Raw genomic sequence first — 23533 nt, 5'->3', positions numbered from 1 at the left:
TAATCTGTAAAACACACCCCCATGACACAAATTCACCTATAAATCAACCTGCACATGTAAACCTAGACCTAAAATAAAAGTTTGTATAAAAAGAAAAAAATTATAAAGTCCTACATTATTGTAGAATAAAGATTCACTTTAACAAAACAGAAATCTATGGCATCTTATATCAGAGGTATCAGGATGTGTAAATACAGTCTTAGTCAATTTTCCTTCCTTGTGATCATTTAATTTAAGCATACTTCTTCTCTTTTACTTGGGAGTCAATTATAATAAACAACACTCCTATGCAGGTATGTCATAAATTTTCATTTTTCTTATTTTTCTATGTGGATAAAATGGCATATATGCATTGCATTCTCTGTTTTAACATCAAAATATGCCCTCAACTGGACATGATGGCATGTACCTGTAGTCCCAGCTACTCAAGATGCTGAGGCTGGAGGATCACTTCAGACCAGGAGTTGGAGGCCAGCCTGGGCAACATAGTGAGCACAGTGAGACCTTGTCTCTTAAAAAAAAAAAAAAAAAAAAATCCTTGCCTTTGAATTATGTCAGAAGTAACATCAATAAAACATAGACATTTCCCCTCACCAGGACTGTTCTCCTAAACAATAAAAGGGAAAAAATAAATACAAAACAAATCTTCCAATAATTTTAAATTTATGCAATCTGCAGAATGCCAGAGTTTCAACAAAACAATCCACAGGAGAAATACAGATAAGAAATGGCTTAAGAAATAGTTTCAAGTCAGCAAACCAATGATGTTAAGACAAAAAAAGTCACCAATTTTGACACAATCATAATCTAAAATGTTTTAATTGCCTTATTTATTTATGACACAGGGTTTCGCTCTGTCACCCAGGCTGGAGTACAGTGGCATGATCTCAACTCACTGCAACCTCCACCTCCTGGGCTCAAGTGATCCTCCCTCCTAAACCTCTGGAGTAGCTGGGACTACAGGTGCACACTACCTTGTCTAGCTAATTAAAAATTTTTTTGGTAGAGAACGGATCTTGCTACATTGCCAGGACTGGTCTCAAACTTCTGGGCTCAAGCCATCCTCCTGCCTTGGCCTCCCAAAGTGCTGGGATTACAGGTGTGAGTCACCACACCCAGCATCCTTAATTTTAAAAAATGAATCAGAAATACATTACAGTAAAATTTCAGTAAGTTTGAAAAATTCTCTAAGACTGAAACTTTAATTACATCTTACCCCAGTGGAAACTAATCATAAAAGTCGTGATTAGCTCTCAGGTAGAAGTAAATACAGATTTTTTAAAAAATAATTAAAATCACCACTGCCCCAAGATGGTGTAGAAACTTTTTTTTTTTTTTTTTTTTTTTTTTTACACAGAGTCTCACTCTGTCACTCAGGCTGGAGTGCATGGACACAATCATGGCTTACTATAACCTCGACCTCCTGGGTGGGCTCATGTGATCCTCCTACCTCAGCCTCCCAAGTTCCTGGGACTGTAGGTGGGAGCCACCACCCCTGGCATATATATATATATATATATATATATATATATATATATATATATATATTTTTTTTTTTTTTTTTTTTTTTGGTAGAGATGAGGTCTCACTACGTTGTACAAGTTGGTCTCAAACTCCTGGGCTCAAGTGATCCTCCCACCTTGGTCTCCCAGGCGTGAGCACTGCACCTGGCCTTAGAAACCTCTTTAAAAGTGGTTGTGGTATCCTCATAGAATCTAGGAATCCATTACTCAAAAAAGCAAGACTGCAATGATACACAGTACTTTAAAGTTTTTGCTTGTTTAACACTATTCCTTCATTACAGATAAGGCCTCCTTCACATAATACTTGCATCTATATTTATGGACAAAACAGAAGGCCTTCAGTTGTCAAAAAAAAAAAAAGTGAAGATGTTTGCATAATACTGATTACCCCAGAGTACAGGAAATAGAATAGAGTTATGTATGTACATGATGATAGAACTTACTCACATCAAACTTAAGTTAAAGACTTACTTCAAATATATCATAAACTTTACAAAGGACAACCCACTGATGTAAGAGGTGCAGAAATAAAAAAAAGATCTGGCTGCCCATCTCAATTGGGGTTTCCTAGATTTCAGATAATCATCAGAGAATACTTGTTGTTTTTTTAATCAGCATACTGTTAAATCCAGCAATTATTTATAAATAATATAAAACAATATTATTTCAATACTGAGAAATACTGTTAATAGATTGTTCTCTTCCCATTATTTCAAAAGGGAAAATGTCATAAGAATTTACCTCACAGAGTAGACAGCTTTAAACTCAGCTATATTTAGGCACCAACATAGTCCTAGTAAAGAAATGTCATTTATGTAGGAATATTCCATATATAATGATTTCCTATGAAAGAATTTAAGTTAGAGAAAGTCTAATAAGAAAGTGAATAAATAAGTCCAAGAAAAATGTGTTATTTCCTGCAACTGGGTGACTATTCCTCTCAATCCAGGATCAAAACATGACAGTTGAAAAATAACTTAATCTAGCCGAAGCTCATCTTTAGTGTTCTCAGCTAAATGATCTGCTAGAATACTAGGTTTTATGAATTAAAATGTTGAAGGAGGTTGTCTTCAATACTCTAGAAACTAAAATACAGAACCCTAATAGGAGGGGTGGAGGTTATTAAAACCACAAGGAATACAATGGATACATATAGATTAAAGTTTTACTATTCAGGTATGAACTCTGGTCCCTTTTACTAAGCAGATACAAATCTGCAAGAACTGGATACACTTAATGCCAATAAGAGCACACATGAGTTAGAGGACATGAATGAAATATAAAGAAAATACAAAAGGAAGGAGCAGGAACATAAACTAAAGACCACTTATGGCCGGGCACGGTGGCTCACGCCTGTAATCCCAGCACTTTGGGAGGCCAAGGCTGGGGGATCAAAAGGTCAGGAGATTGAGACCATCCTGGCCAACATGGTAAAACCCCATTTCTACTAAAAAAAAAAAAATACAAAAATTAGCTGGGCATGGTGGCACGTGCCTGTAATCTCAGCTACTCAGGAGGCTGAGGCAAGAGAATTGCTTGAACCAGGGAGTCAGAGGTTGCAGTGAGCCGAGATCGCGCCACTATACTCCAGCCTGGCAACACAGCGAGACTCCATCTCAAAAGAAAAAAAAAAAAAAAAACATTTATGAGCCAAAGGCTACGTATGAAAAAGTATATGCATAAAATATTCCATGGCTACATAAGCACTCTGATAAACAGAAGAAATGAAGAGCAGCTCATCTATTTGGGGTAGAAAAGAGAAAAGGAGCTAGACTTGGTTTAGGCATTTCTGCTGGATATAGTACTAGTAAAATCTTCATAACATTATCTCATTTAGTACTAATAATAATTCAATGAAACAAGTAGTACTACCATTTTAAATGTAAGACAGATTCAGAGATGTAAAGTGACTTTCCCAATATCACACCACTAGTAAGTAGCAATACTAAAATCAAAATTGTCTGGCTTTAAAACTGTGTTCTTTTCAAGGCTCTCCACTGCTGAAGGGGAAGAGAGCAGAAGTAGACAAAGCAGAGAGACCAATTAAGAGGCTACTGCAAAAATTCAGAATAAGAATGAACACTTGGACTAAGTGGTTAGTGGAGGTAGTGAGAAGAGGTTGGATTCTGGATATATTCTGAAGATATGGCAAAGAGAATCTGCTGTCAGAAGAGTAAGATAAAGAAATCGAGGACAATTCTAGTATGTTGGGCCTAAGAAATGGACTTGCAACTTACTAAGACAGGAAAGACTGCAGAAGAACTGATTTGGGGATGAGGAGACTATGCGGAGTTCAGTTTTGGAAATACTAAGTTTCAAATGCTTATTAGACAAATAGGCATAGAAATATAGATATGCCATCGGCACACAAATCATTAGTAAATAAATCCCATTTAAACTATGAAACTGCATGAGATCCCCAAGGAAAGAGTATATACAAGAATGAGACACAAAAAGAGAGAAAAGAGGTCAGAGGACTAAGACTTGGTGTGGAATCGAACATGTAGAGGCTGAAAGCCTGGGGAGAATACTGTGAGAATAGGAACAAGACAAGGAGAGTATAGAAACAAAGAAGGGGTTTTATGGAGTGGAAAAGATCAAATATTAAATATTGATAGGTCAAGTAATATGAAGATTGAGAACTGATCACTGCATTCAGCCAGTGTAAATGGTTTAGCATGGTCTCTCTCTGTGGAGTGGCGGGGGTGAAACCCGATGGGATTAAGTTCAATAGAGATTAGAAAGAACTTCCGGAAAATGTTTTATCTCTCACTAGACATGGACAAAGACGGTAGGTCCCTGGATATGCTGGCTGCCATCTTGTAAACACAGAAGGGAATAAACCATGAGATATAAATTAACACTTTGAAAGATTATATGAAGAGATGGAACATAACAAGGATCTTGTTGACACTGAATTACTGAAGAAAACTACCCTATCTCTGGACTAGAGTTATACAATCTAATAAATTATCTTCATCATAAAAACCAGAGGTCAGCACACTCTTGCGAGCCAAATCTGGCCTGCCACCTATTTTTGCACAGCCGGAGAGCTCAGAATAGTTTATATATTTTTAAATGACTGCAGATGACTAAAACAATATTTTGTGACTCAAAAAATATATGAAATTCAAGTTTTAGTGTTCACAAATAAAGTTTTATTAGTACACAGTCATAACAGCAAATAAATTATTTACTGTATTTGTGTTGCAATGGCAGAGTTCAGTAGTTGTAACAAAGATGGGATTAAGTTCAAGTGATTAGAAAGAAATTCTGGAAAAGATTATGTACCTCCCTAAACATGGGAAAAGATCAATGGAGCCCCTGAATATGCTGGCTGCTATCTTATAAACCAAGAGGGAATAAACCATAGGATATAAGTTAACACTTACTACCTGGTACTTTACAGAAAAAGTTTGCTAACCCCTTATATCAAGCTATTCTGATTTAAATTTTCTGTTACTTGCAACCATAAAAATCCTAAATAATATACTCCCCTATACTATGGTAGCACCAAACTACTCAATGACATTCAAAAAGCAAACATATTATAAGGCCGCTATCAATTTATGCTCTCTCCTCTGCATAAAATGTAGCTCCCTCCACTTGACTGTATAATGAAATTATAGCCAATATGTACTAACAGTGCTGGGTGTCTAGCAGAGTTGAGCTGGACTCAATCTTTGAACTATTACAATTTATATGACTTTAGGAAAATTAATTATCTGTATCTTAGTTTCCTTATCTGTGAAATTGTCATCATAATGCTCTGTGTGGTTGTGAGAAACAAATGTAGTAACATTCACAAAATATAGGACGACATCTGGCACAAAGTAAGCACATATTAAACAAATGGAATCTTCATCTATCATATTCATGATCAACAACAAGTTCCTTTTACTGAAAGACGTCATTCCTCTTCCTACATAGACTTTCTGGATGCCTACCAGAAAGAACTTCTCTCTTCTGTGCTTCTTCAGCACGTTATTCATACAACAGTCCCGCCTTATCCGCAGGATGTGCACTATGTTTTTTCCTCACCTTACGACAGGGTTATGTCTTGATAAACCCATTGTAAGTAGAAGATATCATAAGCTGAAAATACATATAATACAACTAACCTACAGAACATATAGCTTAACCTACTCTACCTTATATGTACTCATAATACTGACATTAGCCTACAGTTGGGCAAAATCACCTAACACAAATTTTTTAAAACTATAACACTATCTTCTAATAAAGTGTTGACTATTTCATGTAATTCACTAAAGACTGTACTGAGAGTGAAAGAATATGGTTGTATGGGTACTCAAAGTACAGTTTCTACTATATATGCATCACTTTCACACAATCATAGTTGGAAGATCATTTAAATTCAACCATCCTAAGTCAGGAACCATTTATACATACATAGCTATAATAAAGTTTAATTTATGAATATTTGACTGATCCATGGATTCCTGGATCAGTCTATATGCAGCCAAAAGTGAGATCCACATGTATCCCCCTCAACATACAGTTTCAACAGATAATACCAGAGATAAATAAACAAATTAACTAAATAAATCATTTTCCTAAGACTCTAAAAGCTAGAACAGCCTCTGCCTTCTTCATATTAACCTACACCTCAGGGAAGCCACAGCTTCTCAAGTATGAGCTAGGGTTTTCAGGAACAGTACCAGATTTTATTTGCAAAGACACAAATGAAAGAAAAGGTCACTTAGAGAAATCTAAAGAGTTCAGTGTAACTAGAACACAGAAAGTATGGGTAAGAAGCAGGATATGAAACTAGAAAAGTAGGCAGAGGCATAATCATAAAAAGCATAATCACAAAAGGCATAAATATTATTCATGATGATCAATTTGAACTTTATGCTATACATGTAGGGAAGAAAATGATGGGCATTATGCAAAGGAGTGGCATGATCTGACAGGTGTTTTCAAAAGATAACCTTGGCAACTATATATTTAAGTCAATGGTGTGGACCATGGCCTAAAAGTAAAGAGATCACTGCCATAAGCTCAGAGGAAAGGAAAGCCTAAATAAATGCACTAACATTGAGAATATGAAGAAAAGGGTAGGCTTGTGAAATATTTAGGACACAGAATTGCAAAGACTGTACTCATTTGAAAGAGTCATTTTAATCACTGCCATCAATTTATTTTTCCTTTCTTCCTTAAATCCACTCCCATAAGACTTTTGTCCCTATCATTCCAGATAATCCACAATTACCAAAATCTCTTATAAAGTCCATTGTTAAGTCCAACAGTCAGTTCTCAGTTTTATTTTTTGATTTATCAACATTTGATGCAGTTAATCTTTCTTTCTTGAAGTCTTCTCTTCACTTGATATCCAAGATGTCACACTTGCCTGGTTTTGCTCCTGTCTCTAGGGCTCCTTCTGTCTCCTTGGCTTATTCTTTCTCATCTCCCCAGTCTCTACATGATAGACTGCCCCAGGGCTCACTTTTTAATCTGTATTATTTGCCATATATATTCCATTGGTTATCTCAAATAGACTCATGGTTTTATGTTTTATCATGCTGATGGTTCCCAAATTTAAATCTCTAACCTGGACCTCATCCATGAAATTCATATTTATGGAGTTGCCTACCCTATATTTCCACTTTCTTTCTTTTTTTTTTTTTTCTTGAAACAGGGTCTTGCTCTGTTGCCCAGGCTGAAGTGCTGGGGCATGATCACGGCTCACTGAAGCCTCAATTTTCCAGGCTCAAGAGATCTATCCACCTCAGCCTCCTGAGTAGGTGTGCACCACCAGGCCTGGCTAATTTTTATTTTGGAGGTTATGCTTAAGGCCTCTTTAAGATGGGGTCTTGTTATGTTACACAGGCTGGTCTCAAACTCCTGGGCTGAAGTGGTCCACACAACTCAGCCTCCCCAAGTGCTAGGATTACATGTGTGAGCCACTGTGCCCAGCCTCATTTCCACTTTTATATCACACAGGTACCTCAAAATTTAACATGTCCTAATAGTCCTCCAGGAACCTGCTCCTCTCACAGTCTTCCTCATCTCTGTAAACAGCAACTCCTTTCTTTTGGTTGTATAAGCCAAAAACCGTGGAGTCATCCTTAAGTCCTCTTTTTCTCTCCCATTGCACATACAATCCAACAGTAAATGCTGTCAGCTATTCATGATATACCCAAACTACTTCTCACCCTCTGCTACCACCACCCTGAGTCCCAGCCACCCTCATGACTAACCTGGTTTCTCTGCTTCCATCCCAGCCCAGCTTCAATCTATTCTCAATACTGCAACCAGAATGGTTCTGTTAAAACACAAAATAGATCATTAAACTCTTCTCCTCAAAACCCTCCAAAGGTTTCTCATTGTAAGTAAAAGTCAAAGTCTTTAGATCAAAGCTCTGCATTACCTGGCCCCTATTACCTCTCTGACCTCATCTCCTACCACTCTTGCTCTCTGACTTTTCTGAAGCATGCTGGCTCTCCTCATTGTACTTTAAACACTCTAAGAATATACTCATATCAAGGCCTCTGCCTGAAATACTTCTCTCCCAGATGTCCGCATGGCTTGTCCTGCATCTCCTTTGGGTAGATACATAACTGTCCCCCCAATCATGCCTTCCCTCATCACTCTAAAATGGTACCCCGCCACCACCATATTCACACAGATACACATTTTTTACTTCTTCCTTGCTTTATTTTTCTACTTAGTACTTATCACTAATATATTCTATGTTTTACCTATTCATCTTAATTCTGGTCATCTTCACCCACTAGAATATAAATTCCATGAGGACAAATAATTTTATATTCAATGCTTTATTAGCCATGCCTAGAATAGTATCTGACACATAGAAGGTACTCAAAAAATAGCTGTTGAATTAATTAATTTGCATAAGTAAAACAAGAGAAAGAAGGGAATTCTGGATGCCTCAGAATTCTTTGGGAATTTGGGAATTTCACTTGCTTGATTATAATGCCATTAAGAGAACAGAAGATGGAGGGTTGGGAAGGAGAAATAATATTCCGTTTTACTAACGGCTAAATTTAAAATCTGACTTACTCTCCTTATCTTTTATTTTAGGTTTAGATGTACCTGTGAGGTTTGCTACACAGGTAAACTTGTATCACAGGGGTTTCCTGTACAGATTATTTCATCATGCAGGAACCAAGGCTAGTACTCAATAGTTATTTTTTCTGATCCTCTCCCTCCTCCCACCCTTCACCCTCAAGTAGGCCCTAGTGTCTGTCTGTTGTTGCCCTCTTTGTCTCCATGTGTACTCATCATTTAGTTCCCATTTATAAGAGAGAACATGTAGTACTTGGTTTTCTGTTCCTGCATCAGTTTGCTGAGGATAATGGCCTCCAGCTCCAATGGAGCAGAATATAGAGCCCAGAAATAAGGCCGCACACATACAACCATCTGATCTTCAACAAAGCTTACAAAAACAAGCAATGGTGAAAGGACTCCCTATTCAACAAATGGTACTGGGATAACTGGCTAGCCGTATGAAGAAGACTGAAACTGGATCCCTTCCTTACACCATATACAAAAATCAAATCAAGATGGATTAAAGACTTAAATGTATAACTACCCTACTTAGCACCTCATTAATTCCAGGTCTAGAGCTAGATGGAGGGAAACATGAACAGTCAGAAGTGAAATTGTCTAACCCTTTTTGGTTTTCCAAAAAACAAATAAGGTGTTCTCAAACTGGAGTTCTGCAATAATTCTCAATACTCAACCCAAATATTTATGTTTTACTTGATGGAGTTCAGGACATGATACCTCAAAATATGGTACCTTGGCATTTAACAGAACAGAAGCAGAAAGATCACTCTCATCCTCCCCTCACACTTCTTCCTAAAGCAGACTCCTAAAACCTAGAAAGGATTTTTTAATCTTCTCCTAAAGCAGGTCATAAGACCCTCATTCAAGAGGTGTCCTACCTATACCTGGGGTAAAGAAACGCCTTTATCTCTGAAGACAGAGGGATACAGAAAAGAATCCTAATAAAAAGTCTTGCTAAGGACTCCCACACCCCACCCCCAGTTTACTACCATAAAATTCCACTTTTTTATCCAATCACACTTCTTCACAGCTATCCACTTATTCATCAAATCTAACATTAAAAATACACAGATTTACCCATTTCTTCAGGTCTTCATTTCCTTATGAAAGCTTCAGTTGCCACATAAAATTCATTAAGTAAATTTGTATGCTTTTTTTATTGTTAACAAATCTGTCTTTTGTTTTAGGGGTCTCCGTCATGAACCTAGTGATGAATGAAGAAAAGATATTTTTCTTCCTCTACATACTTTTAAATCCATTATTCTACTAGGGAGCCCCTATTCATTTATTTGTATATAAATTGGAAAAGTCTGTCTATATAACAACTGCCTTTTTGAAATACCCACTTGGATGTCTCAAATATACCTCAAACTCAAAGTATTGAAACATGAAATTCTAAACTTCCTTTCATCCCTTCAAACCTGATACTCTCCATCAGAGCTCCCCATCTCAATGAATTCATCATCAAATATTATTGATTTTCTCTCCTAAATGTCTCTTGAATCCATCCACTTGTCTCCATCTCCAACCTGCATCCACTCCTATATCCATTCTCTTCTCAACATATATCCAAATAACTGAGTAATCATTTAGAAATGCAAATCTAACAGTTACCTCACTTTATACTTAGAATGTTTAAATGTTCTCCCGTCAGAAGATATAAAATTGAACACGATCTATAAGGTTCTACTTTTCCAGCTTCATTTCTAATTGGATCTACTTTTGTTTTTCTAATATTGGCTTTCTTTCAGTTTCTGATCTCTACCTTCAGATGTCTAAAGCAGACACCTGAAAAACAACTACTGTATACCTAAGGAGTGGGGATAAAACAGTTTTCACCTAAAATCCCTGCCTTCGTATATGAAGATATAAAAATTTCAAAAGATATTAGTAATAGGCTATTTTTATGTCACATGGTTCACAAGAAACCTCTTACTCCCTATATAGAGAGACAGCTACTGATAGACTAAAAATCAGATCTCCCCCTCTCCATTTCACTTCCAAGAAAAAAACACAACCTCTTTCTGTTTTGACTGATAAGTAAATTCAAATATATAGACACTCACTGGAAAATCAAAGTAATACAAAGTCAAATAATCATATATTATGTAAATATTCCTCAAATTTGTTTTTTCAAATAAATTATACTTTATTCATCTCATTATGCCTAAATAATATTTTGTCTTTACTGGTTATGCGTAAATGTTTTTTAAAGTACTTAGCATAATACCATGCACTTGTGGGTACTTAATCTGTACTATATTACTTGATTATAATAATAATGGCAATGAAACTAGAAATTTGAGATTAAAATATGTTAAAGAATTTATTAAAGGCCGGGTGTGGTGGCTCCCAGCACTTTGGGAGGCCAAGGCAGGTGGATCACCTGAGGTCAGGAGTTCGAGACCAGCCTGGCCAACACGGTGAAACCCTGTCTCTACTAAAAATACAAAAATTAGCCAAGCATTGTGGTGGGCGCCTGTAATCTCAGCTACTCGGGAGGCTGCAGCAGGAGAATCACTTGAATCCGGGAGGTGGAGGATGCAGTGACCGAGATGGTGCCACTGCACGCCAGCCTGGGCAACAAGAGTGAAACTCCATCTCAAAAAAAAAAAAAAAAAAAAAAGAGCTGGGTGTGGTGGCACGCACCTGTAGTCCCAGCTACTTAGAAGGCTGAGGCGGAGAATCGCTTAAACCCAGGAGGCAGAGGTTGCAGTGAGCTGAGATCGCACCACTGCGCTCCAGCCTGGGCAACAGAGTGAGACTCTGTCTCAAAAAAAAAAAGAATTCAATAAAGATAACAGTATGACCTTTGTATATGCGATATACAAAATTTAACAACAATATTCCTTTCCCTAAACTTATCATTAGTAAAGTTCTTGAGTGTTACATTTTGTATTTTTCTCCCAAGGAACTAGGAAAAGTGAATACAATGATTAAGTAGTTGGATAATGAGAATCATTATGACCAAATAGAATATAGAAATATTTAATCAAAGAATAAAGAGAGAAGCCAGGCATGATGGTGTGTGCCTACAGTCCCAGCTACTTGGAAGGCTAATGTGGGAAGATCACTTGAGCCCAGGAGTTCAAGACCAGCCTAGGCAATATAGTGAGACACCCATCTCTACTTTTTAAAAATAATTTTTTTAAATAAAAAGAATATGGAAAGAACTGAATAAAAGAACCCAGAAAAGACTCATATGCAAATATAACAGATTCTTAGTACATGAGAAAGCTGGGATGATAAATCACTGGAGAAAGAAAAGGGTATTCAACAACAAATATGGTGGGGAAAATTGGCTTTCTCCACATGAGAAAAAAAGATTAGACCCTTTTCTCATACCATAATCCCCTTACCAAAACAATAAGAAAAAAGGAAAAAAAATCCAAATGTATTAAAAATATCGAAGTGAAAAACAAAACTTCAAAACTATTTCAAATATAGAAGAATATATTTGTAGTCTCTGAGTAAAGAAAGATTCCTGAAATAACACATAGTATAAAAAAGAATGATAGATTTGAATAAATTGAAATTTTAAACTTCTATTTAACAGAAGTTTGGAGTTTCCGTCCTAAAACCAAAGGGAACGTTTTAAGACAGCGTACAGACTGACAGAAGATACCTGTTATAAATGTCACAGGCTAAGGATCAATCTAAAACATGGGTCTGCAAACTTTTTCTATAAAGAAAGTAAATATTTTAGGCTTTGCAGAGCATATGCTCCCTGTCATGACTACTCAACTCTGCCATTGTGGTGCAAAAGCAGGCACAGACAATATGTAAATAAATGAGTGCATCTGTATCTCACTAAAACTATTCAAGAACACTGAGATTTGAATTTTTTGTAATGTTGATAGGTTGCAACATTTTATTCTCCTTTAATTCTTTTTCGGAATGATTGGAAAATAAATGGAAAAACCATCCTTAACTCACAGGCCACACAAAAACAGGTGGCAGGCTGGATTTGGCCCATGGGCTACAGTTTGCTGAACCTGCCCAGAATCCATAAAGAATTCCTATAAATCAATAAGAAAAAGACAAATAATCCATCAGAAAAATGCATAAAGGATATAAAGAGGTTATTAACAAATGAGGAACTCTAAAGGCCTATAAAATATATGAAAAGATGTTCAACCTCACTATAAATTAAGGAAACAAATTAAATCACTAGGACATTACCTTTCTCCTACCAGACTGAGAAAAAGGAAGAAATCTGACCATATGACTACTGGATAGGAAAAAGAAAAAACTCTCAGACACTTCTAAGAATATAAATTGGTAAAGTGACAAAGTAATGAAATCATGTAGTAAAAGTGATAATGCAAATAACCTACATTTGCAAGTCCATTTCTAGGTATAGCTCCTAGAAAAACTAATGTGCGGGTAAGGATATTCACTGGAACATTATTTATGATCACACACACAAAAAAGACCAGAAAACTCAAATTCATATTAGGAGGGAAATGGATGGAAGAAATGGGCTCATAAAATAGAATACTATACAATACATAAAAGAAACATACTGTACAATACATAAAAGAAACAAACTAAGTTTCTAACGAGCAAAAAAGCAAGTTGCAGAATGATATAGAGGAAATGATACCACCTATTATATTTTAAAACACACAATACTAAACAAAAATCGTTCATGGATACATTTATACTGATAATTTTCATCTCTGATAAAGGAGATTCAAACATTAATCTTTTAAAATCAAATTCTAAATCTGGTCTATATATTATCTATATCTGTGTGCATCTGTGTTAGGATACAGTTACAGCAAAGAGAACCAGTAAAAAACCAAGCCATGTTTTATTTGGAGAACTAATGGAATGCACATATTAGAAAAATCAGATGGACATTTAAGAAAATTCATTCTTAACGCAAAATAGATAATGAACTAAAGGGTACTGAGATTGGAGACACAATAATTTAAGTGACATGAGATTCTGAAGAAATGAGAATGAAGAAGTAAAGAGAAGACAAAGTTCAGAAATACACAGAAGTTTTAATCAACTGGGCTTGATGACTAATAGATGTTGGCAGCCATTTTGGGGAATACAGAAAACTTAATATATTTTTCCAACTGCTTCCTGTATATACTTGCTACGGGCTTTTAAATTGCTTTCAGAACTGTACATCTGCATTAGCTGATGATGATAATGGCCATCAGCTACAGCTAAATGATTGAAAAGGGATTTTAGAAAACAAAACATCAGTTAAAGCAATTTTGAAAGATATAGCAGAAAAGTTTTCTCTGCTTTGCAGTTTCTGCCGGAATATACATATAATGTATGCTTCTGAGGGCTAAAGATACTGTTGAATGCTAATACAGCTTAATCTTCAATTACTAGAGGAAAAGATGATGAAAGAGTTCAAAGTACATGAGTACAAGTCCCGACTCCACCATTTACTATATGACTTTGGTCAAGTCACTTAACTTCTTGCTCTCTGCCTCAGTTTTTTCATCTGTTAAATGAGTAAAATGATAGAATTTATTCCACAAGGTTGTGAAAATTAAATCAGCATCATTATGTATGGGTTTATATATGTATGTATATGGGTTTATAATTATGTATGGGTTTATATATGTATATGTGTGTGTGAATACTAATCAAACATGTTTGTGATTATTATCTGTACATCAATTACTGAGAACCCATTAAGTGATGGGGCATTATACTATGTGCTAGAGAAGTGGCAATAACATATTTACACTTTTGCCCTCTTAAAGTACATAGACTTTACAATGTGAGAGACAAGATACGTGAATGTATGTGCTGTCTTCAATCTACTTAACTAATTAATTGCTGAAGCTATTTCTCAATCTAACCAAGCCTATCAACAATTTTCATGTCATGTAATCTTTCAACAATTGCTAAAAATCAATTGAAATAGGTTATGGTTATACAAAGAAAAGTCTTTTCTAAAATACAAATAGTTTTATGAACAGGTCTTCAATAGAAAAAAATAAAATACAGATCTATGGATGTTGTTACTTTGTAAACTATATTTTCATTTTTATCTCTAAGTTTTCCAGTTATTCTATGTCTTCCATCCTTAATGTAGGCTAGTCTAGAAGATTAAAAAATATATAAAACTCCCAGAAACTTAGCTCTCAATTCCACCTCCCCATTCCAAGAATGTAACAAATTCTTCACTGTTAATTTCTTCTACCCTTAACCACACTGTGAATCTGAACGATTCATAAACAATGCCCTCAGAAACTACTTAGGTCTTAAAATTACAAAGACAATGATGGCTAAATAAATACTAACAAGAGTTTTTTATTGCTTAGTTGAAAATGAATGTAAAGCCTTTTGTTTTCATGCTGTAATCGAGTATTTTTTAATACAATGTTTATTGTCAAAAACAGCTTATACAACACTCATTCCCTCATCATCTTACTTTTTAACACTCTTTCAACAAAAGATATCTTAAATGCATCCAGCTCTCTATTGCAAATTTACAGTAGTAATCCTTGCCAGCCATTTTGTTTTCAGTTTGTAACACTTGCAGCCAGCTGCCTTCAGCCTGACTCTATTAGCATATTGGATAATTTAGAAAATAAGCACAGAACAGAAACTACAAAATATAGTTGACTTTTATCAGGACATATCTATATATATTTTCTTTAATATGCTTTATTTTATGATGCTTTACTTCCTTTCAATATTATTCATTCTCTTAATGTAAATGCTCATTCCTGCTCACAGTAACTTTCCCTCCCCCAGATCCTATAACTGAAGTTGACCTATTACCATTTAAATATAAGAATTTTCAAATTTTAGTAGAATAAACTACAGGCATATTTTAAATATTTTCTGTAAACGCACAGAAAGGTTGCATATTTGGTACTATAATTTGCAACTATATTCCAGCAGACTATCTAGCAAAGAATAATAAATACGTAAAAGCTAACATACATTATTCTCACATCTCAAGGGTATTTCTAATAGCTAGCAGACAGCAAACAATTTTCCACCTGTTCTGACTTGCAGCATCCTGCTGTTTGCGTGTCAATAACAATGTGCCCTCACCAAGCATCACTAAAGTCTTAGATGACAAATTATCTGATGCAATTTTAATATGATGGGAAAGGGTGGGACCAAAGAGTTACTATGAGTGTCGAGCTCTTTTCCATCTCATCCATCTCCTTCCCCCAACAAGTCCCACTCATTCATATTTCATAAGTGTTCTGAAATTATGTTATTCATTAACCCAGTCTATCAGTTAACATAAAACTCTTTTTAGAGAGACTCTTCTAGTTCATTACAGAATACTACTTAGAAAGTTCATTAACTCGATTGAATATAACACTCCCTTTAAGCAACAACAAGCAAAGCAAAAAATAAAAATAAAAAGAGAAGCTGAAAAAAAATGTTCAATGATTAAGATTACTGAAGTGCTTTAGCGACTTCATTTTCTCTTCCAAACCCCTTCCCATCTCCAAGGCATTTTTGTTTTTACGTGATACTAACCACCCAGGCTGCTGTAGAAGCCTCTAGTTAGAATGGATTTCGAGGCTGCTGTATCTTGTGAGGAACCAATCAGATTTCTTTGTTTCATCTGCAACATTCCATCAGGATTATATAACATTTTAGATCCATGAAACATTTCAATAATATAGTATATTTCAATCTGTAGTTAGTTATTGTCACTAAACTTGACATAAAAAATCTCACATTATTCTTTTGTGTTATTCGATAAAATCAAAGATATATAGTACAAATGAGAGATTTGTTTTTAATTTTTTTTCTTTTTGGGGAGAACACTTTGCTTTGGCTATAAAAAAGGAGTTTCTGAAAATATACAATATGAGTACTATGGAGACTACTAGGATTAATGCTGACTCCTTATTATTTTTGTCTACAGTAAGGTGGGTAAGGTAATCCAACACAGTGGCAGCCAGCCAGCCATACAGTTGTTAATTCTTATCACATACAAAATGTCTTTAGCATGGAATAAAACATTATACATTTCTAAGCTCAGGCTGAATCCTTTGCAAATCTTTTAAAAGCACAGAAAAATTAAGTATTTAAAATGTTTGGACAAATATTTTCTCAAATAAGAAAATCTGAACTCTGAATGTCATACTCCAATTTACTACCCACAACACTAACTAAAATAATATACCAGCAGCATTTTTAGCTATATGATCAGAATACTTGCATTACACTTGTAATGGAATCATACACATATTCTCTATCTCTCTCTGCCATAGATAAATGCTGCATAACTTAAATACTGCTCTTCTGTGCTATTAATACAGCAACTCAAATATTCAAAAACATAGTAAGCTGCAACCTGTGAATCTAGTATTTTCCCTCTTTTTACAACTCAAAGGCATCCCATAGATGATGGTTACAAATCAGCACAGGATTAAAATAGTGCCCCCAACACATTAAAAGCTGACTCTGCTGGGTGTGGCTTAAGTAAACATCTCGTCTCAACTGGACAGCTACCCAGTAACACAGCCACAGAAACCGAAAATATGTGAGTACATAAGTAAAGTGCTTCTAGGAGGGGGTGGGAAACTAAGCCTCCATGTTTCATCTATGCTTGATGCTCAATTGTTTCTATACTGTACTTCTGAAATGACAGTGCCTTGAGTCAATGCTGAACATTGTTCAAGAAACCAAGGACAGAGTAATGTTACTTGTCCTACTTCCTCTCCTTTATTTTATGCTCCCTGTCTACAACATGGCCGTTCTTACAAACATTTTGCTTTCATAAAAGAGGTAATCATTTAAATCAAGACTATGTGCAATGCGAACTCACACTGCATTACAGTCATCAATAAAATATGAAGTGCCAACTCCAGGGTTCATTCTACTGATTTTCCATATCTCACCACAGAATGCGCTACTAATGTTTTCTGCTATTATAAAATGAACAATATAGGGAAAGAGACATTGGCAGGAGCTGCAACAAATGCACAACAGAGAAAATATAAAAACTAAAAGTGCTTACTTTTTAAAAATCCAGTATTAATAGATATAACCTTCACAAACACCTATCTATATAGACACACACATTACACATGTTTAGTATAAATATAAATGTTTATAAACTACCATGCAAGCATCTAGTAATGCTATAAATGCAATATACCTGAACCTCTTTATATAGAGGGCATGAAGATTTTAGAACTACAACAGTTTCATCCTTACTGGCCAGAATCAAATATTAAAACAGCTGAAGACATCTGACATACTGAACCACATCCAAGCCTTTTATCTTGTTAACAATTTTCTCTCCTGTTCACTGTAGCAAACTCACCTCTGGATCATATTGACGGTTATTTTTTTCCCAAGCCCTGTACGTGCTGCACCATTTTGTTTGTCTTCTGGACAGTGGAGAAATTGTCAGAACAGCAGTGAAGGAGTGTACTGGAGTCAGCAGAGTCAGTGCCAGCCTCCTACTGCAGTCTGTATATTGAACGCACTCAAACCCACAGGTGCCTACGTAAAATCCTCCAGCTGCAGCCTGCAACTTAATGTTTCTTTCAGCAGTAAATCTGTATGCTACTTTCACTTTGCTTTAATCCAACAAAAGGACAGAATGCACAACAGTATGCCAGATGATTTTGCAAAAAATACTTATATAGACATTGTCTCTATTAAGTAGCCAAAAATAAATGAATTTTTTAATCATGAAGATTCAGAAGGACAATCACCAAAAGAGAAATGTATTTCTAACATTTCTAAAATTCTAAACTGATAATTTTTTTTCAAGAAAATTTAACATTAAAGACTAACACATGATATGTCTTAATTTTCTCACATAAATAGCTTATGAAAGTAATTTTTTACATACCATATCATGTATAAATGCATAAACAGGCCTTCCTCCCATACCTTTCATCAACAAATAATTCATTTATTAGGAGGAAATATGGAACTTATCTGATAAAAGGCAAAGTGAATCTAAATAAATCAATGCTCACTCAATAAATGACAGATAAAACAAGACAGAGAGGGTCACAGTCCTTTCACATAAACTTCAAACACATACACTCTCATCCACTAGAATTAAAAAATTGGAAGAAACCTTTAAAAAGACAAATCTAAAACTTTGATTTTTCAGATTAACAAATTAAGGACAGAGAGGTTAAGGCTAAAGTACCTTTCCCAAGGTCATAAAGTTATTCTATAGCACAGCCTGGTCTTTTAAATACACCTTTTTAGTAAACACTTAATAACTACTGAAACTCACTCAAGATTAAACAGTAACCTGTATATTGCTATAACTATTACATAAAGTCTATAGTTTAAAAAAAATTATGAAAAAGAAATATCCAAGCCCAAATAACTAAACAGGTGAATTCTACCAAACATTTAAAGAAATAACAAATTCTACAATTTCTTCCAGAAAACAGAAGAGCAGAAAATACTCCCAATTCATTTTATGAGGACGGAATTACTCGAATGTCAAACCAGATAAAGACATTACCAAAAAAAGAAAACTACACACCAAAATCCCTTTATGTACATAGAAACAAAGATCCTCAACAAAATATTAGAAAATAAAATACAGTAATGTAGAAAAAGAACAACAAACTATGAGTAGGTGGGGTTTATCCTGGAAATGCCAGACTAGTTTAGTATTTGAAAATCATTCAATGCAATCTACCATACTAACGGTTCAAAGAAGAAAACTCATATGATCTTATTACTTGATCAAAGTATTTTTTAAAAAAATTAGCACTTGAAGAAAACTAGAAAACTAGGAATACAGGGGAACTACTTCAACTTGATAAAGAACATCCATAAAATATCTACAGCTAGCATCATATTTATTGGTGAAAAGCAATGTTTCCCCCCAGCCAACGCTCAGGAAACAAGGCAAGAATACCACTCCCCCGACTCTTAGCCATCATTGTACTAGAAGTGCTGGCCAGTGCCATAAAATGAGAAAAAGAATAAAGAGCATACATACTGGAAAGGAACAAATAAAACTCTCCCTATTATCAAAAGACATTATTGTCCACTTAAAAGATTCAAAGGAATCTACTAAAAAACAAAAACAAAAAACATCGATTAGAACTAATAAGTTAGTTTAGCAAAGTCATAGGATATAAAGTAAAAAAAAAAAATCATATACTTATGTTTTATTTTATTTTTTGAGATGGAGTCTCGGTCTGTCACCCAGCTGGAACACAGTGGCACAATCTTGGCTCACTGCAACCTCCACCTCCCAGGTTCAAGTGATTCTCCTGCCTCAGACTCCCGAGTAGCTGGGATTACAGGTGCCCGCCAGCATGCCTGGCTAATTTTTGTATTTTTCGTAGAGACAGGGTTTTATCATGTTGGCCAGGCTGGTCTTGAACTCCTGACCTCAGGTAATCCGCCTGCCTCAGCCTCCTAAAGTGCTGAGATTACAAGGGTGAGCCACCACACCCAGCCTATATATATGTTTTAAATATAAGCAATGTACAATAAGAAACCAAAATTTTAAAAACAAGAGTCCACCCACCCCCTTATCTGTGATTTCTCTTTCTATGGTTTCAGTTACCCACAGTTAACTACAGTCAGAAAATATTAAATGGAAAATCCCAGAAATTACCAATTCATAAGTTTTAAATTACACCCCATACTGAGTAGTGTGATAAAATCTCAAGCCATCCTGCTCAGGATGTAAATCATCCCTTCCAGCATATCTACTGCTGTATACTGTACCTGCCGTTAGTAACTTCTGGCATATCCATGCTGTATACCCTACATGCCCGTTGGTCGTTTGGATATGCTTAGTAGTTATCTTAGTTATCAGATCAACAGATCACATCAAGAAGGATGAATAAAGTACAATAAGATATTTTGCGAGAAAAGACCACATTCATATTTCCTATAATATATTGTTATAATAATTGTTCTATTTTACTATTGTTATTGTTGTGAATATTTTACTATGCGTAATTTATAAATTAAACTTTATCATAGGTACATATGTATGTGTAAGAAAAGACATAAGTATATATAGGGTTCGGTGTTATCCATAGTTTCAGGAATCTACTGGGGGCTGTGGTGTGTATCCCCTCTGGACAAGAGGGGACTATTGTACCATTAGCTCAAAAAAAAAAAAAAAAACTTACGTGTAAATCTAATGAAACATGTACAAGATCTATATGCTGGAAACTACCAAATGCTGATGAAAAATATCAAGGAAGAACTAAACAAATGGAAAGACATAACATGTTCATGTACTAAAAGAAGATCCCACATGGAAAAAATGTTCTATCCCAGTTGATCTATAGATTTAATGTAATTCCACCCCAAATCCCAGAAGGATCTTTTTATAGATAGACAAGATGATTCTAAAATTTATATAGAAAAGCAAAGGATCTAAAATAGCTATGACAATTTTGAAAAAGAACAAAGTTGGAGGAATTATACTACCCTATTTTAAGACTTACTATAAAGCTACAGTAATCAAGACAGTGCAGTACTGGCAAAAGGATACAAAGAGATCAGTTAACAGAACAGACAGTGCAGAAATAGATCTAAATAAATATGGTCAATTGATTTTTAACAACAGTGCAAAAGCTATTCAAAGGAGAAAGTGTAGTCTTTTCAACAATGGTGTTAGAACAATTACACAACCATACAAAAACAAACAAACACATCAACCTTAACCTCACACTTTATATAAAAAACAATAAATCATACATCTAAATATAAAACTTTCAGAAGAAACACAGGAGAAATCTTTATGACTTGTGATTAGCCAAAGTTTTTAAATATGATAGCAAAAACATAAACCATTAAAAAAAGAAAAATGAACTTTATCAAACACTGTTAAGAGAATAAACAAAGCAAGCAAAACACATATCCAACAGAGGACTTGTACACAGAGCACACAACGAACTCTTAAAATACACCAATGAGAAAACAAACAACCAAATAAAAAATGGGCAAAAGATCTGATGACACTTCACCACACAGGATACATGGAAGACAAGCACATGAAAAGATGTTCATTAGCCATCAGAGAAATGCAAATTAAAACCACAATGAAATACCACTACACACAGAATAGCTAAAATTTTTTACAATTGACAATATCAAGTGCTACCAAGGGGGTGGAACATTTGGAACTCTTATATGTTGCTGGTGGGAATGAAAAGGGTACAGCTACTCTGGAAAACTGCTTGGCAGTTCCTTGTGTAGTTAAACATATACTACCATATGATCCAACAATCCCACTTCTTAGGCATCAGCCCTACAGATACGAAAACTTATGTTCACACAAAAACCCATATATGAATGTTTATAGTGGCTCTATTCATAATCACCTAAAATTGGAAATAATCCAAATGGTCTTCAGTGGGTGAATAAATGAGCAAACAATACATCCATACAATGGCATACCATTCAGCAATAAAAAGGAACACTCGCTAGTACTTTTTGACACAACAACTCAGATGAATCTCAAAGGCATTATGCCAAGTGAAAGAAGTCAGTCTTCAAAGGTCATACACAGGCATACCTCCGAGATTTTGCTGGTTCCGTTCCAGACCACTGCAAGAAAATGAAGATCGCAATAAAGCGAGTCACACAAATTTCTTGTTTGCCCAGTGCAGACAAGTTATGTTTATGATACACTATAATCTATTAACTTCGTATTATGTTTGTAATAGCATTATATCTAAAAAGAAATGTATATAACTTCATTTAAAAATATTCTCTTGCTAAAAAATGTTATCATCTGAGCCTTCAGCAAGTTGGGATCTTTTTGCTGGTGGAGGGTCTTTCTCTATTTTGATGGATGCTGACTGATCGGGGGGTAGTTTCTGAAGGTTGGTGTGGCTGTGACAATTTCTTAAAATAAGACAACAAATGAAGTTTGCCACATCAAATAACTTTTCCTTTCATGAAAGATTTCTCTGTAGCAAATGATACTATTTGATGGCATTTTACTCAGTAGAATTTCTTTCAAATTGAAGTCAATCCTTTCAAACCCTGGCACTGTTTTATCAACTAGGTTTATGAAATATTCTAAATTATTTGCTGTCATTTCAACAATGTTCACAGCATCTTCACCAGACACAGATTCCATCTCAAGAAACCACTTTCTCTGCACATCTGTAAGTAACTTCTCATCCATTCAAGTTTTATCATGAGATTACTGCAATTCAGTGCATCTTCAGGCTTTATTTCGAATCCTAGTTCTCTTACCATTCCCACACATCGACAGTTACTTCTCCAATGAAGTCTTCAAAGCTATCCATGAGGGTTGGAATCAACTTCTTCCAAACTTCTGTTAATGTTGACATTTTGACCTCCTCCCATGAATCATAAATGTTCTTAATGGCATCTAGAATGGTGAATCCTTTCCAGAATTTCCATTCACTTTGCCTAGATCCATCAGAGGAATCACTATCTATGGCAGCTATAGCCTTGCAAAATGTATTTCTTAAATAATATGACTTAAAAGTCAAAATTTACTCCTTGATCCATGGCTGAAGAATAAATGTTGTGTTCGCAGGCATGAGAATAACATTAATCTCCTTGAATGTTTCCATCAGAGCACTGTGCAGTAGATCTCAACGGTGGGCCTAAAATATTTAGTAAGCCATGCTATAAACAGACATGCTGTCATCCAGGCTTTATTGTTCCATTTATAGAGCACAGGTAGAGTATATTTAGCATCATTCTTTAGGACCCTAGAATTCTGGAAATGGTAAACGAGCACTGGCTTCAATTTAAAGTCACCAGCTGCCTTAGCCCCTAACAAGAGAGTCAGCTTGTCCTTCAAAGCTTGGAACCCAGGCACTGACTTCTCTCTAGCAACAAAGTCCTAGATGGCATCTTCTTCCCATACAAAGCTGTTTCATCTACATTGAAAATCTGTTGTTTAGTGTAACCATCTTCATAGCTCATTGGTTTCCCAGGTGAAGGACGGGGGAAGAGAGTGACCAGAAACGAATATCATGATGTAACCTGTAAGG

At 35.3% G+C, this 23533-nt stretch overlaps 1 protein-coding gene across 9 annotated transcripts in view; it reads right to left on the bottom strand.

The window, feature by feature from the left end:
• TANC2 (tetratricopeptide repeat, ankyrin repeat and coiled-coil containing 2) overlaps nucleotides 1-23533 on the bottom strand; it is a 471869-nt gene that overhangs the window by 369800 nt on the left and 78536 nt on the right. For 2 of the 9 annotated variants that reach the window (XM_034942669.3, XM_055102254.2), the window contains exon 2: nucleotides 7748-7812. The exons of 6 other annotated variants lie outside the window; for them this stretch is intronic. In XM_034942669.3, the coding sequence (XP_034798560.1) occupies nucleotides 7748-7766 (19 nt within the window). In that variant the 5' untranslated portion in view covers nucleotides 7767-7812. Of the gene's footprint in view, nucleotides 1-7747; nucleotides 7813-17865; nucleotides 21814-23533 lie in introns of those variants that run through there. One more of the 9 variants, XM_034942672.3, reaches the window with a different exon arrangement.

This window comes from Pan paniscus, chromosome 19, assembly GCF_029289425.2.
Source record: "Pan paniscus chromosome 19, NHGRI_mPanPan1-v2.0_pri, whole genome shotgun sequence".
Lineage (NCBI taxonomy): Eukaryota > Metazoa > Chordata > Mammalia > Primates > Hominidae > Pan > Pan paniscus.
The sequence above is the reverse complement of the archived record's forward strand: the minus strand, read 5'-3'. Positions and strand labels throughout refer to the sequence as shown.